This window comes from Haemorhous mexicanus, chromosome 12 (genome assembly GCF_027477595.1).
Source record: "Haemorhous mexicanus isolate bHaeMex1 chromosome 12, bHaeMex1.pri, whole genome shotgun sequence".
In the NCBI taxonomy this organism is placed as follows: Eukaryota; Metazoa; Chordata; class Aves; order Passeriformes; family Fringillidae; genus Haemorhous; species Haemorhous mexicanus.
The window spans coordinates 21924800-21940878 of NC_082352.1; the positions used below are offsets into that span (position 1 = coordinate 21924800).

A 16079-nucleotide genomic window follows, 5' to 3' on the forward strand; every position below is an offset into this window, starting at 1 on the left:
TTTCTAGAACTGCTCGATCCAACAGAAACTGTTTCATCATTCCGTGAGGTTTTTTTCTTACAGCAATTTCTTGCATTAAATGGCTGCTGTTATTAGATCAGAAAGACTTGAGAACTACTTTGTGGCAGGAGAATTCCCTGTTCCATAAGGAATAATGGAAAACCAAGGCCGTGAGGGGCAAGAACAATCTTACTGTGCCACTGCTTGGGCACCTCCTTCTGTAGCAGCATCGTGAAGGCCAAGAGCAGTTCTTGACTTCTTAGGAAATGCCCACCCCTCATCTAAAAGATAAAATAGTCTCCTTTCTTGAATTGAGGTGTTCTTGGCCAAATCCACTGAACCTAATGTCTCCTGCAGGGGAGGTGCTGAGGGGTGGCAGGCAGGGCTTGGAGAGAGCAGCTGTGGGTCCCAGAGTTCTGCTTGCTTGGAATCTGCCTTTACTCTGAGTGGGAAGGATCTGAGATCCATGGAATTGGTGTGTGTGAGCCACTAACAAAAGTCCTCCTTAGATACCTAAACTTGAGTGTTAATTGAATAATGGGAGTCATAATAAAACCATTGCTTGATGTATTTACCCAAAGTATAATAATACACTGCTTGGGTCAGCATGGGAATGTAAAGGGGAATTTACACTGTTGGGCTTAATGTAAATTAAATTAACCTACCTATCTTGAATCTGAGTGTGTTTAATAACTGGTGAATTGGATTGCTTTATGATATTTGCTGGGATGCTAGTTTTTTTCTCTATTAATACACTTAACTTGCATTCTAGCTTCGCCATTCAGAGACAGGCATCGAGTGGTGGGTTGTGTGACAGTGTCTGTCAATAGTGAAGACAAATAGTGCCAGAGACACTTAACCCATCCAATCTCACCCAGGGTATAGGTCGGTCTTGTTTTCAGACTTCTTCATAAGTCTCTTTTCTTTCTTTCTTTTTTTTTAAAAATTTTTTTAATTTTTTTTTTTGTTTATTTCTGAATAGTGGATTGATACTGATTTGAAACTAAACTTTTTGGAAAAGTTTTTGACATGACATCAGTAATACAAGAAGAAGAAAAGTAGAACCCCAAGTTTGGCATGTGAGGTGTTGAAAGCAGGTTTGCAGCCACTTTGTAAGTTCTTGGTTTTACCTTTGAAACCTTTGACAACACGAAGGTTGACGGTGGAAATTCTGCAGTTTCCTTCTGGGTCTGTCCTGAAATTGTTCTTCTGTGTCCAGGGGTTCAAATAAACCAATTAACATAAAAAAAAAAATCTTACCAAGGACATGACATGTTAGATAAATCAACACATTTAATCAAAGTTATACTTCACATATTAAGCTTATGCACCACTTAATCCTCACCCTGTGGGTGAGTTTTCATTTTTGACACTTGTTTTCTGAAGAGAACAAAAAGGATACCCTGGAATGCAGGGGAGGTTCTGAGAAAAAAATTAGCTTTTTAATGGCTTTTTGCTTGTCCTGGCTGTCCATGCACAGGTGGCTGGAAAACTTGTGAAACCAAAAATCTCTTCAGTTTATTTGTCTTTATAATCTTAAGATTTCCAGTCTGGGAAATGACTTGCTTTTGCAATTAAAATGCAAAGTCATCAGGACACTGTTTCTGTTTGAGGACTTGGTAATCCTTGTTGTATTTAAGGGTATTTGAAAAGAGTGAAGAAGGATTTCAGGATTGGCTGCACAGAGGTGTTACCTAAAAAGGCTCCCTTAATGCCAAGTAGTGATTTTTTTTTTTCTCTCTCCTGCCTTTCCAAATTGTTTTTTTTAGAGGCTGAATGCCTTGTTTGATTTCACAGGAGAATAGGATATAGAAAATATGTCATTGCCTTGGTTGCTAATGCAGGAGGTAATAAATTTTCTTTGGTTTTTTCGTACTGAAAAGAAAAAGCCTGCCCTGGTTTGCTCACAGGGACACTCTTTGCTGTGTGCTCCCTTACTTTCAGTCCTTGTGCTGGACTGATTGATACAATTCTGCCTCTTTTAGGGGAGAAAAACTTGTAGCACAGGCAACAAAATCTGAATTACTTCTTCCAGCTCCCTTTGGTGTTACTGTGATGGCAGTGAAGAGCTTCAGGAGGTTTAGTTTCAACAGTGATCACAGTCGCTCTAATGTGGAATATTCTTTTCTCTGTTTTTTATTTAAAAAAGGAGAAAGAAACCCCACCTTGTGATGCTGATGCACATTTCATTTCTATTCCTGAGGCTGCACACTTGCCATGATAAGCTCTTGGCTTCTGTTCAGTGTCATTGCTCTGAAAGCAAGTTTGATTTTGAGACTGTGTTAAATGAAATATATTCAGTCTTCTATTTCAAAATGTACCTACTCACTTAAAAATACATATATGTATTTGTCATTGCACGCACTGTTAAATTGCAAACCATGAGCCACCTGTGCCCGTGCCCATTAATCTGTGTCTAAAGGAAGTGAAATAAAAGGAGTGCTCAAAGCTGGGGAAGGTGTGTGTATGCTCTCACCTTGTAAACCAACACAAGTTAAGTTAAAATTACTGAATTACTTATTTTCCAAAATGCAGCATCTTCATCCAAGAAATCTCTTTGGGGTGTCAGATACAAATGTCACTGGCCTTGGAATAAAACGATGGACCCAAATGGGAGCCATGTAGAGCACTGTTTATTCATTGCAGTAACGTGGTGAATTCTTATTTGATTGACCCAGTTTATTTATTAGTTCAAAGGAAGATGAGTTGGCTCAAGGCCTGCATACTCCAAGCAAACACAGATTTCACTGTTCCTTAGTATTTTCATAACTTAAAATGTTACTGAAGCAATTACTAATTCTTCTAATTTATGCCTCCAAAAGTTTTTAAATCTGTGTATTTGACTGTTCCAATACTGCCAATTTATTCAATTTGCTGTAATATTTATCATACTTCATTTAAGGATAGTAATGGCATTAATTTATTATATAAGGCTACAGAGAGGTTTTCTTGCCATTACTGTTCAATTTGGGTTTATTTCCAAAATCTAATCTTGCCATTACACAGGGGCATCTCTGGTAAATGGAGGAGAGCATAACCAATTTATAATGGACACTGTTTATTGACTTTTTAAAAGTATAAAAGCCCACATACACGTATTTATACATAGAAGTGCTTTTTAACTTCTAGAAAAAGAAGGGAGGAGAAATTGTTTTGGAGAGCAATAATGATGATATTGCAATAATGATAATATTTCACAATGCTGCACCCTAAAACAACACTACTATCACCAGCTCTTTTAGCTTTGTGCTGGAAAGCATTTGGTTCAGTGATATATTTATTTTTTTCCCTAGGAAAGTGAGGGAAAAGTGCAGGTTTTGCATTCCTGGCCAGGAGATGCACTGAAGCCCCAGCTGAGCCCAGTGCTTGGTGTACGTGGCCCACGCAGAGCTGAGCCTGGAGTGTCCAAGGTTTTCTTACACTCCCAGGACTGATGTGATTGTGTAAATCTGATATTAATCTGTTGGAGGAGGAGTTCTGCAGTCGAAGCCCTGCTGCCTGTTCCATGTGTGTAAAGATTCCATGTCTGAGTCCCTGTCCCGCAGAGCCGACTGCCCGCGCTGCCTCGCGCTCTTCCCTGAATTCATTTCTGGCCTTTCCTGGGGCAAGTCCTGGCATCCAGCCCCCAGCCCTGCAGCTCCTGTGCTCCAGGGGTCCCTGGGCACGCTTCTGCTTCTCTCTGGAGGTATCAATGATGGATGGAAACCAATCCTCTTTACCAAGCCAAACATCCCAAATAGCAACGGGCTGTCTCAACTCAAAGTGGCTGCAAATCAGCTCCTAAATATTGTCACTGAAATGAATATCTAGATTTGATAGTTCTTGCCAATCCTATAAATGTTTTTGAAAGAAGCATTGACTTAATGCATGATATAGAAAGGAGAAATTTGCCTTTAAATTGGAATGCAAAGTGACTGAATTCTCCAATTTCAGCCACTGTATTTGCCAAAGAACAAGCTGGAAAATGGAACTGGTATCATTCAGCTGTTCCTGGTTCACTGGGAGGCTCAGGGAAGGCAGAGTAGTTTATTGATAAACTAATGACCTCTGAATTGGACAGTCTGAAGTGGTGTAAGTTTGCTTTTACATTCATTTAGCACAGGAAAGCTGTAGGAAGCAGTAATGGTTTAAAAACTCTTTATTATCGGTCATTGATACTCCCAGTAATTCCCAGTATAGGCGAGTTGGCTGAGTTTTACTGTTAATTAAATGTGTGTATCATGGCTGAACGTGCTTCATTCTGATACTTTTAAATAACTAAAACTGTATCGACTAGTCCAGCAGTCTCTAAATCTTTTAATTAGACTTGAGAGACTACTGTATTATTTTGGATTTTAAAAAAATCCCGAGCAGCAAAAGGAAAACATCATGTTCCTCTTAGTAATAGAGATTACCTGTATGACAGCAGTAAGTAGCTGAACAAACATATTGTATTATTATGTATATATTTAATGCACAATTTGTTTCCAAAATTAGGTTATTTCAGTGCTTCTGGTTTATCAGGTGTGGGTGGCAGTGCAGAAATACAGAAAACAGGGTCTCCCCACAGAAAGCTAAAATCTGACTATAAAATTCAGCTATTCCTCAGTGAGGTGCAGCTGATTGAAATAAATACATATGTTTGAGTGGCCTGCTTCCTCTGGGATATTTAACTTACGTATTCCATTGACTTGTCCATTAAAATTCTTCAATGGTGTTCTCCAGAAATCTTCAGGGGTTTGGTGTAATAATTTTCATGTTTCTAAACCAAATTGAGCTCTGGGACCTCTGCAGAAATTGTAGTTACAGCGTTGGAAATCTCCTGTTTTATGTGAATTTTTCAGAGGTCTGTCCCAAGCCATCTCTGTGGAAGGGGCCAATAAAGTCTGAGAGAAATTGGTCCCAGTGACTGAAGAAGTCAAATTACAGAAATTCCCAGTCCTTGGGCCAGCGTGTCTCCAACACAGATATTTCATCCCTGTTTTGAACCTTCAAAATCAACAGCTCGCTCATAGTGACTGATACCAGTTCCATTTTGCCTACCAACTCAGTTGATTTTATATTTTATTTCTCATTTATGATGGAATAATCAGCAGCTCTTTTTCTCATTTATTTTCTCATATTTTTATTCCAGGATTTGCCTCTGAAGCAGGGAGTGTCTGCATTAAAAATGACCTGTAGTTCTCTGCTTCATAGGTTAGAAACTTATTTTAATATTTTGTGGCTAAGCACAGTCCCATCTTTTTCAAAAAAAAAAAAAATTAAAAATTTCCAACAATAAATTGTTTAATTGGCATTGAATGTGGATTATAAGCACTTTGCTTTGGGGCTATTTTAGACGAAATGGCTTCTACACCAATAATTAGTCCAGCTGAGGCAATGAAAGCTCTGTTTACTCGCAGCCATTTGTATGAATTAACGTTAAGTCTTAAAAAAAATTTGAATACAGTGGATCGTGCTAAGACTCGTTTGGACATTTCCAAAGCATTGGCCAGGCTGTATTGCTTTAAGCACTTCCATTCCAAAACTGAACCAAATTCCAAACATTTCTTGGGGGAAAGCAATCGGTTCCTAAATCACCTTGATCTCACTGGGACTGCTATAGCCAGCGCACGCCCCGCCACGGGTCCTGTATTTACTTGTGAATTGTACACCGCAGATGCTTCTTCAGCTCCCTCCTCTTCCTCCATGGGCGGTGCTTGCAGCTCCTTTACCACCTCTTCCAGCCCTACCATTTACTCTACCTCAGTCACCGACAGCAAGGCTATGCAAGTGGAGAGCTGCTCCGCGGCCGTGGGGGTAAGTACCCGAGGGGTAAGTGAGCAGCAGATAACCAGTAACACAGCCCAGCAGCAGCCGGCCACGCCGAAGCGCCACACTGTCCTGTACATCTCGCCACCACCCGAGGACTTGCTGGACAACAGCCGGATGTCCTGCCAGGATGAGGGCTGTGGATTGGAGTCAGAACAGAGCTGCAGTATGTGGATGGAGGATTCACCCTCCAACTTCAGTAACATGAGTACCAGTTCCTACAATGATAACACTGAGGTGCCACGTAAATCGCGCAAGCGCAACCCAAAGCAGAGGCCAGGGATCAAACGCCGAGATTGCGAAGAGTCCAACATGGATATCTTTGATGCCGACAGTGCCAAAGCGCCTCACTATGTCCTTTCTCAGCTCAGCACGGACAGCAAAAGCAACTCAAAAGCAGGAAATGGGTTGGTATCTGCTTTTTTTTTTTTTTTCCCTTTTTTTAAAGAAAAAACATTCTATCTCCGTATGTAAACCCAAACTAATAAAAGTGCTCCCGTGCCCTGGCAGATGTTCTGCTTAGGTTCTCACATAAACCCCTCCGTTCTCTGCTGTCCCTGTCACGTCCTAGCCCAGGATAAGTTCTTCCTGCCCCCAGAAATTGTGGCTGCCCCTGGATCCCTGGAAGTGTCCAAGGCCAGGTTGGACAGTAGGGCTTGGAGCAACCTGGGATAGTGGAAGTTGTCCCTGCCCATGGCAGAGGTGGAATTGGATCTCTTGAAGGTCCCTTTCAACTCAAACCACTCCATGATTCTGTGATAAGTTCTCATTAGACTTTATTTAGAAGATAAAGCTAAACTTTCCTTCAGCAATTAAATGCGGTGCTGATGAGCTCATCTGTTCTTTAAGTGAAATTCCCTGAAGGCCACACAATTCCATTTATAAAATGGCAATGAAAATGTATTTAAAAATAAAGGCAGAGTGGAGTTGGTACACCCTGAATGGTTTTTTGCAGGACTTTATGTGAGGATTTCAGTCTGTACACTTTACCTGCTGCTCTATTTGTCATATAGAGATAGGGATGGGAGTAGAAGCTAATGGCTAGTGTCTCATTAAGATTTCTCATAATTTAAATTATCACTTGCTTTATTTTTTTATGAAATGTTAAGACAAGATGGTGAACCAGTTTTTGGTTTTTCCATGTGAATTCACCTCTGTATTTGATTTTTTCAGAAATAAATCTCTAATGCTGTTTCTCTCTGTGCTTCTGGGTCGTGTGCGTGTGTCTGCGTGGGCACGCCTGGGTGGTGGCCCCTCATCTCCCACTTCACACTCTTCACTAAATGCATTCCAGTAGCTGCTCAAAGAGGACAATTCCATCAGTTTGCAAGAGTGTGTTGATACATTTATTTTTTTTAATTTTATTTTTTAACTTGTTGCTTCTTTAGTACCTTTAAAGTGGTCAAATGGATAGATTTGGCTCTTTTATTTTGGGCTTTTTTGGGGGCAGGAGTGCATTTTGGTTTCACTTTTATGTCTGTGCTTGCAGTACGTTCTGACGTTCATCACAGCAACGGTGAATATTAAAATTTGACTGATGGCAAAGATGATGAACTTCTCATATCCCAAAGGGAAAGAGCCTGGAGTCTGTATTCCCAGGGTCAGTGCAGTTCCATACTTAAAATTTCACTGTGAAACGCAGTTCTGAGAACATGTCCTGAGTGTGCTGCTGCTTCCTGGGCATGGTGGCCTCTGGCCTCGGGGTTTTCACCAGCCAAAATCAATGGTCCTAAAGTAAAGTATTAGTACCTGGTAGGCCCTGGGCAGCTTGGAATGAGGAAGGTGCCTCCCCCAGCTCCGAGGGACCAGGCTTGTCCTTACAGAAGGAAAAGCCTGATGGAGGGACAAGAGCTGTGCCACTGTAAGTGTGATCTCAGGGAAGTTTTGTAAACTCTGGAAGAATATGTGAGATCTTGGTCTGAAAACAGAACAAGATTGCCCCAAAAACACTGGGCTGACCAGTGGGTTCTGTGAGTGCAGAGGGGAAGAAGGTGGAATATTTTTCCTTATGTGTCTCAGGCCAAATTGAGCTGCAGGAAAACTCCCAGGTAACACAACCGTCCTTGGAAATAAACCTCTGGGAAAAGAAGTGGCCAAGATCTTAGAAAACTTAATTTTGCCGTCGGAATATGGAGACTTGGCCTTACAAATCTGGGTCACCGTAGTGACTGGAGTTTTTAAAGCTTCCCAGCCTGGTGGAGCTCAGCCAAGGGAGTTCATTTACTTTTGGCTTAAAGAAAAGAGCAAGGAAAACTGCTGTGCTCCGTGGTGAATGGAAATGGCATTTGCCCCTAAAGAGACAGTTGTTGTTAAAAGCCAGGAAGGGAAAGAATATATTCCTGTGGAAACTTGGAATTTGTGAAAGCCTTTTTAGAAGGGGATGAATTGGTGGTGATTCAGGGCAGAGACTCAGGTTTCTGTGGTCTCACTTTCACTTTCAGGTCTGCCCTGAGAACGGGACCAGGCCAAACCTCTTAGGAGATCTGTCGGAGTAGATTCATAGGATTTGCCACTTACATTTATTCCTTTTAAGAAACAGAAGTGCTAGATTAGAGGATATGTTGTCTGATAACTATCAGATTAATACATGTGTGCATATGAAATGTACAAGTGTGAATACTTGCTGTATGAATAAACTGAATTTAAATGAATTCATTAGTTAAAAGGATGTATTAAGTGATTCATCCTGTATTTTGAGGAGAAAGACCACTGAGAAGTTCTGGTGAAGGGTTTAAATTGCCTCCAGCTTTGGCTAGTTGATTGAAAATAATGATTAAGTTTTTAGAGAAAAAACCAAAATAATTGTGAGGAGCATCTCTCTGCATAAATATGATAATGATAAAATATTAATATGCTGACAGTTAAGGTAGTTGGGATTGCAGGGTATAGTTCTGAAGAGGTCAGTGTTAATGTCACTGCTGAAATGTGGCACTGGGAGTGGTAAAGGTGAATTTCATTTTGATGGCCAGCTCTCCAACATTTCCCCTCAAAATTCACCTGTATCCCAGTCTCCCCAGTGACTACACTGAGCAGAGTAATCAGGACTGCTTGGCAGGAAGACAATTTTATTGTAAGATGGTATTAATATATTATTTTGCAGGGTTTTATGCTAGTTTTTACCTAGTTCCTGCTTCTGGGTGTTGGTTGAGGATGAGTATTGAAGGCAGCCAGCGCTGTGGCTGGGCTGTTCACAGTGAAGTGCTTGACCTTCATGGACAGAAAATGGGAATGGAAGTCATCCAAAGCACCAACTCTGTCTGTTTTAACCATTTTTTACGTGCAGTGAAAGGTTTTGGAAGGCTTAATGAAAATAAGAGTGTGACAAATAGGATGTGTTGCATTAGGCAAAGAGTGACCCTCTTTTAAACTAAAAGAGGGTCAAAGGAAGAAGCTTTTTAAAAAGAGGGTGGGCAGGCCCTGGCACAGGTGCCCAGAGCAGCTGGGACTGCCCCTGGATCCCTGGCAGTGCCCAAGGCCAGGCTGGACAGGGCTGGGAGCAGCCTGGGACAGTGGGAGGTGTCCCTGCCATGGCAGGGGTGGCACTGGATGATCTCTAAAGGTCTCTCCCAACCCACAGTGCTATGATTGCATGGCTTTAGGGCTGTGAGATGTGAGGGACAAAGAGCTTGAGCTTTCCTGGGCAGGAAAAGGAGCAGGGCTGGAGTCAGAGGCTCCTGCTGTGTCCAGGGGCTGCTCTGTGCACAGCAGGAGCTCTAGGAAAGGGCTGCATCGTGTTTGTCATCTGGTAGGTGAGAAGAGCTGGGTCCCCCCAGCTCCAGGTCAGTGAGAGCCTCCTGCAGTGGCAAAGCTCCCAGGGAACATTTTGAACAAAAAGTTTTAACCCTTTTTGAGAAGGAAAAAAATCCTGGATAAATTACTTCAATAACTTGCATGTTGAAATGGGATTTGCTTTTTAGGCAATGCACACTTGTTATTTAAAACTGCTTTCTTCCCAGGCATTAGCTGTTAGAAACCATGTTTTGCTAGGAAGAAGGAATATGACATTTGCATGAATCATGAAGCCCTTTTCCTGCCTGCATCATGTACTGTGGCACATTGACATTTCCTAGTGGGAAAGGAGTTTCATGGTCTTCAGGTTCGTTACCAAATCCTGGTCTGAGTAGGATCAAGGGTTATTTCCCATTGTGCTCTGAAGGGAACACAGAATGGCTCATGTGCTGCTAGACTTGGGAGGGCTCCTTCATCCTGGTTTTAATTATGGAACTGAGAACAAGCCACAACATCTTAAGGAACGCACCTGGAAAGAAAGGCCTTGTGCATACACTGATTTAACATTGGTGCAATTATGCCAGAGCTTTTACAATAACTAATTGGGTTTTAGCATGAATTGGTCACTCTGTTTAGACAGCTGGAGTTTGCATGGATATACAAGTTGAGGTGGAGACAGGCATGAGGCTATTTTCCTGTTTAAAGAAGTGTCATTTAACCTTAAATCCATCCAGTGTGTGTGTACGTGTGTGTTTGTCACAGCAGCAAAACAGCTTGTTCAGGCTGTGTCATAGACTCTGAAAAAGCAGGTTATGAGCCGCCTTCTGTTCGTTAACATCGTTTAGTGCTAATTGCTCTTCCCTTCCTTTACGTTTGCTCTCTGAAAAGCAGTTCCCATGTGCTCTGGATGGAGGAGGCAGGGAAGCACCATTCCTCTTCCTCCTGCAGGTCTCCTCTGGCAGAAAGAGAATTCCAAAGTTTACTCCCAACTACAAATCCTCCACCAGTTAATACGCACTCTTTGCCTTTTTAGCTTTTCTGTGATTTGGAGTGTTTTTACTGGGGAGCTGCTTCTCACATCTTCTTGATGGTGTGTTTTGACTTCTCAGAGCATCAGAGAACCAGAAGGGAGCTGGAGGGAAGAAGACCCCAATGTTGTGTGGTCAGTACCCGACTAAGAGTGAGGGGAAGGAGCTGAAGATCATGGTGCAGCCGGAGAGCCAGCACAGGGCTCGGTACCTGACCGAGGGCAGCCGCGGCTCCGTCAAGGACCGGACGCAGCAGGGCTTTCCCACCGTGAAGGTAGGCTGGGGCACGGGCACTGCCTGCCCAGGGCAGCTCCAGGGCACTGGGCCTGCAGTCTCTGCAGTGCTGAGGGAGCAGACTTGGCAGCCTCTGGGCTGGAGGGGCTGCACAAGGGTCTCTTACAGGTCACGAGTCTTACTGGCATCGCAGTTACCGGAGGAGGGAAGCTGCATGTCAAGGCAGGGATTTAAAGTCTGGGATGCACGTCCTGTTAGCTGCAGTTCCATGGACTGTGTGAATGCAGAGACATTTCATGCCTCCAAAAGTGAGATAGTGAAATGCTCTAGCTGTTTGATGGCTGGTGACAGTGAGCCATCATTGTCCAGTGGTAGTAAAGACATAAAACCAGTTTTCATTTAAAAAAAAAATTGTAAAGGGGATGTTTTGGTTTTGTTGTAATTTTTTTTTTTAGATTGCTTAGTGTTTTTTGCTCTTGTTGTTAATTCAGCAGTATCTGAGTTGCTGTGTACAGTGTCTTTCAAGTGAGTCATAGAGATCTCACTGAGGTGTGTTTTACAGTCTGTACTGCTCAGTGTGTTTAGCATGGTACAGGTGGAGGTAGATGTGGATTAGAACTGGAGAAGGGGGACAAGGAACGAGGTAGCATTAATGTGCACACTTGGTAGTTGCAGCCTGTTTACTCTATGGACTTGGATGCTTAAAAATCAGGTGCTGAAGGCCTCTTGCTCTGAGGAGAAGCACAAGAAGGTTACAAGGAGATCTTCGACATTTCTGTTCAGGAAGGAAGACTGAGTCTGTCCTCCAGGGATTGCACATGAATGCACAGAGTGGGAATTTCCAGGTCTTGTTTCTTCCCTGTGTAGCCTGGGGGAAGCAGTTGGAGAACTTGAGGGCTTGGGAAGGTTTCCTAATGGAAATGGTAGAGAGGCTTACCAGGAGCAAGGCTGGGCTTGACTTAGGCAAACAGAAGAACTGGTGTCAAATATCCTCCCACAAGTGATTATGAGAGTCACCAGGCCAGCACCACACTGGCACCATGGCAAATGGCATACTGGGCATACTGGGAGGAGTGTGGCCAGCAGGTTGAGTGAGTAGACAGAGAGGTTCGTTATCATATACATAAGGAGGGTGAAAGACATTTTATTTAATATTTTTTCTTAGTTATGTCACTTTGAGAAGGCAGCAAAGCAGTGCTCAACCCAAACTAACTTACCAGCTCCACAAGGAGATGTTTGTGACGCAGCCCTTAAAATTTGTGCTGACTGCTGCTGCCAGAGTACAGAAGTAGGCTTATCTTCAAAGTCCTGTTCAGCAGTGTTAGGAACACCAGCAGCCCTTCACTCAGTCCTCCTGAGTAATGCAGAACTCCAGTAAAGTTTCATAAGAAAGGAATCCATTCATATCGGCCTGTTGCTATGGGAATTTAGTGCTCATTTATGTGGATTTTCTTAATGGGCCTTTGTTCATCTGAATTTCCTTTTAACTCCTTTCCCAGTTACCCTCTAGCACCCATCAGTGAAAATTCTCTTTGGAAGAGTCTCATGTTACTGAATTCCTGGAAGTTCCAGTTTGCTTTACCAGTAGGCAGAGGAGTTCATACCCTGCAGATAAAACTCTGCCAGGGCTGGACGGACAAATGAGTCAGTGAATCTTCAGGAAATCTGAGCTAGTGGGAAAAAAATATGGTACAGACAAGGGATTTCTTTGTTTAGTTGCTGGGGTTTTAAGGTGGGGAGGAGCAGTGTAAACATGTTGGTGCTCAGCACAGACCTGGCGCTTGGGAGCGGCTCCGGTGCGTGGCCCTGATGCAGGCCGAGGAGGAGAAGCAGCTTCAGTGGCCATTTAAATAAAACTCTGATCTTGATAACTTAGAACTCAAGTCTACAGTCAGTTTGCAGCATTAAAATTGTATAACCAAGCCTTAATCGAGGCACTGGCTGTTGAGCCCTTTGTTGTGAGCTATGCCTGTGGGTCCCATGTGGATGCCTGTGCTGGGCCACCTCCTGAGATCTTGGGGCTTTGCTCATCTCTGACAATCACATTTGCTATTTGCTCCTCTTGGACATGAGCACACAATGACCTTACCAGTATTTGCTGGTTTATTTATTTTTTCCTTTATTCAAACTTGCTACAAATTTCATAGCTACATTTTTAAGTGTGTCAGGGAATAATCCCCCAAGAGATTCTGCAGAGGATTCTGTTCTCATTTGCATCTCCTCGCTACTGAACCTGGAGCTTCTTTCTGCAGGGGCTGCCTGGGCTTCCAGGCCTGGGACAAAAGACAACACTGTCACCCAGAAATCCTTGAGCAACAAATGTGTCTCAGTGGGAACACTAAAATACTCATTTTATCTCCTAGAATGCTCTGGCAAGGAATTTCCATCTCTGGCGTGTGAATTTGGCACCAATCTCAAGTTTTTTTCACTTGGAGTATTTTTCTTAACTATTTCCTAAAAAGAAGAATTTCCTTTGTAATGCAATGTCCAAGTTTACTTCAGGACTTCTTTTACCTCAGCGTATTTTTAGTCTGTGGCACCAGTGGGATCCCACTAATAAAAAAAAATTAAGAGGACACAAACCATTTAATGCCAGGGTGTTGATGTTACAGAAATGAATGTATTTTTTGCTGACATGTTCTGGGATAATGATGGCTTGCATATGGGGTTGTAGGAGGATGCTAAAATTCTTATTTATGAAGCATTTCAGTGAATCCTGATATTGTTACTTTTTAAATAGGAGATGTCAGGTTACCATTTTTAATTTTTATTTTGATGTCTGAAGGAAAGCTGGGCTTATGCAGCTGGATGGCTGGACCATTCAATCACCCATTTCTCCCTCTGCTTCCCTTTCATCCCATTCTGACTCCTTCAGGGGTTTTGCAACTATTGGACAATTCTGATCTGGTTTCGCGAGGATTTCAAAATGTATCTGGCATGAAGGTGGGGTCCTGGAATGCCAGTGGCTGTGCACATATTGAGCAGCAAAACCTCTTCACCTCTGGAATCAGCCCCAGGAAATGTTCTCTGTCTTGGCTGGCTGGTGGATGTAGATGCTGGGGTGGAAGGGGGAATTCTCACAGTTGGGGTGAGAACGGGAGGTCGTAAGAGACGCGAGAGTTGCAGTTGGGATGATTCTGTCTGAAGGTAGACAGGATTGAGGCCGGTTTAGAAGCCAGCTATTAGTAATAACAATTAAAGCAGTCGTTCCTGTGCTGATTGCCCACCTGGCTTGTTACAGCTGGAAGGCCACAACGAGCCCGTGGTGCTGCAGGTGTTCGTGGGCAACGACTCCGGGCGCGTGAAGCCGCACGGGTTCTACCAGGCCTGCAGGGTCACGGGCAGGAACACCACGCCCTGCAAGGAGGTGGACATCGAGGGCACCACTGTCATCGAGGTGGGGCTGGACCCAAGCAACAACATGACACTGGCGTGAGTAGCTCTTCCAGAAATATTTTGCTTTGTTAGCTTGGGTTTGGGAGCCGATCTCCTTTTTCTGTTGGATGGGTTATAGTTCAAGTCTGAACGTCTCGGCCCTCTCCTCCTCTGCTCCTCAGCTCTTGCTTGTAATTCTGTGTATTCACAGGAGATAGCAGGTGGTCCCTGTGCTTTTGGGACACAGAACCCAAAATCCCGGATCAATTGCAGTATTCTTCTTTTTAACACATCAGGCTGTGTTTGCTTCTGCTGTTCTTGGGTTTTTTGGCTGTTTTTTGCTTTAAATCATTTTGCATGGAGCCTGTCTGAAAGCCACCACTGCATCACTCACCTGGCCCTGTACATCTCCCCTAGGACCACAGTTAAGGGAGGACTTATCTGTCACTTCCAAGTCCCACTGAACATAAATAATATGACTACAGTAAGTTTTCTTCTACTCCTGCTTTCTTTAAGTGAATGCAGAATATTTTGAAGCAATAATCCTGCAAACACAGATCTCGCCCTGGGGATGGAAGAATGAAGAGCTGTGATTCTAAATTGAATGCTTACAATGCTTACCAGAATTACATTGCACTTTCTGTTTTATTCATGCTTTCATATGCTTTTCTGCCATGATTCATTATCCAAATTAGGCAGGGTTGAATGAAAACTTGAAAAAGGTCATAGATTTCATGTAAATAAAAAGAAATCTAATAACATTTCCAAAATTACCTCAAGGCTTTTGACTTTGGCTTATGAAACTACTTGAGAGGCTGTTAAAGCTGCTGAACTTACTAAACTACGAAATTCTGCTGTGTTTTGTGTTGTTAGGGTTGATTGTGTGGGAATCCTGAAGCTGAGGAATGCTGATGTGGAAGCCAGGATAGGGATTGCGGGCTCCAAGAAGAAAAGCACCCGCGCTCGGCTCGTCTTTCGCGTCAACATCACGCGCAAGGACGGCTCCACCCTGACCCTGCAGACACCTTCTTCCCCAATTCTGTGCAGTGAGTGTCAGACCAAGGAGCTGAGGGTAGGGGGGACTGGCTTTTGGTGTGATCTCGGCATGGAAAGGGTGGTCAGGCACTGGCAGGGGCTGCCAGGGAGGTCTGGAGTCCCCAGCCCCGGAGGTGCCCAAGGAAGGAACGGATATGGCACTCAGTGCTCTGGGCTGGGATCAGGCACAGCTTGGACTGGATGGTCTCCAACCTAAATGATGCTGTGATTCTGTGAAAATACCTTGGGAGGTAGAGAACCAACCCTGTGTTAATCTGTGATAATTTCAGATTTGCTGTAGCTGAAATCAAGTGGATTGATATTTATTTATGGTGGGGTAATAGTTAAAATTATTTTTCAGTATTGAAAAATAGTTATACAATTCCTGATCTTCAGTTCAATGAATTTTTGCCTCCTAAAATTTCACTGTTTTTGTCGTGATTGCTTTGAGAAACGACAGTTAGTACTTTGAGTCTCTTCTGTATTGTCACATTCACGCCTCAGCTTTCAGTGCTAGACAGGGCTTGCAGTAAGTCAGCAAGCCTGGCTCTCCCAGCTGTGGTCCTTGCATGGGCCAGAGGCTGAATCTGTTCTGGTTCAGTGCAAGAACAAAACTTTTTATAGCTCTTTATTAAACTGCTCTGTTTAGCACAAGCACAGATGGCTGCCTTGGCTGGGGAGGTTCCACTGACCAACAGGGAAAAGGGGATTGTGGAATCATGGAATGGTTTGGGCTGGAAGCGACCTTAAAGCTCATCTTGTTCCACCTCTTATCTTGATGAATGAGATGGGGAGCTTTGTCTGTGCATGGAAAGAGTAGAGAAGCTCCTGGGCACTTGTATTGCGTTCTTCCTGTGGTATAAAAACGTTTTTTTGGGGTTTATTTTT

At 43.2% G+C, this 16079-nt stretch overlaps 1 protein-coding gene across 6 annotated transcripts in view; it reads left to right on the forward strand.

Annotated features, from left to right (window-relative positions):
* Nucleotides 1-16079, forward strand: part of NFAT5 (nuclear factor of activated T cells 5) — a 55371-nt gene that overhangs the window by 23234 nt on the left and 16058 nt on the right. For 3 of the 6 annotated variants that reach the window (XM_059857609.1, XM_059857611.1, XM_059857610.1), the window contains exons 3-6: nucleotides 5639-6197; nucleotides 10629-10821; nucleotides 14023-14213; nucleotides 15030-15202. In XM_059857609.1, the coding sequence (XP_059713592.1) occupies nucleotides 5639-6197; nucleotides 10629-10821; nucleotides 14023-14213; nucleotides 15030-15202 (1116 nt within the window). Of the gene's footprint in view, nucleotides 1-2195; nucleotides 5176-5638; nucleotides 6198-7278; nucleotides 7391-10628; nucleotides 10822-14022; nucleotides 14214-15029; nucleotides 15203-16079 lie in introns of those variants that run through there. The other 3 variants (XM_059857612.1, XM_059857613.1, XM_059857615.1) reach the window with 3 other exon arrangements.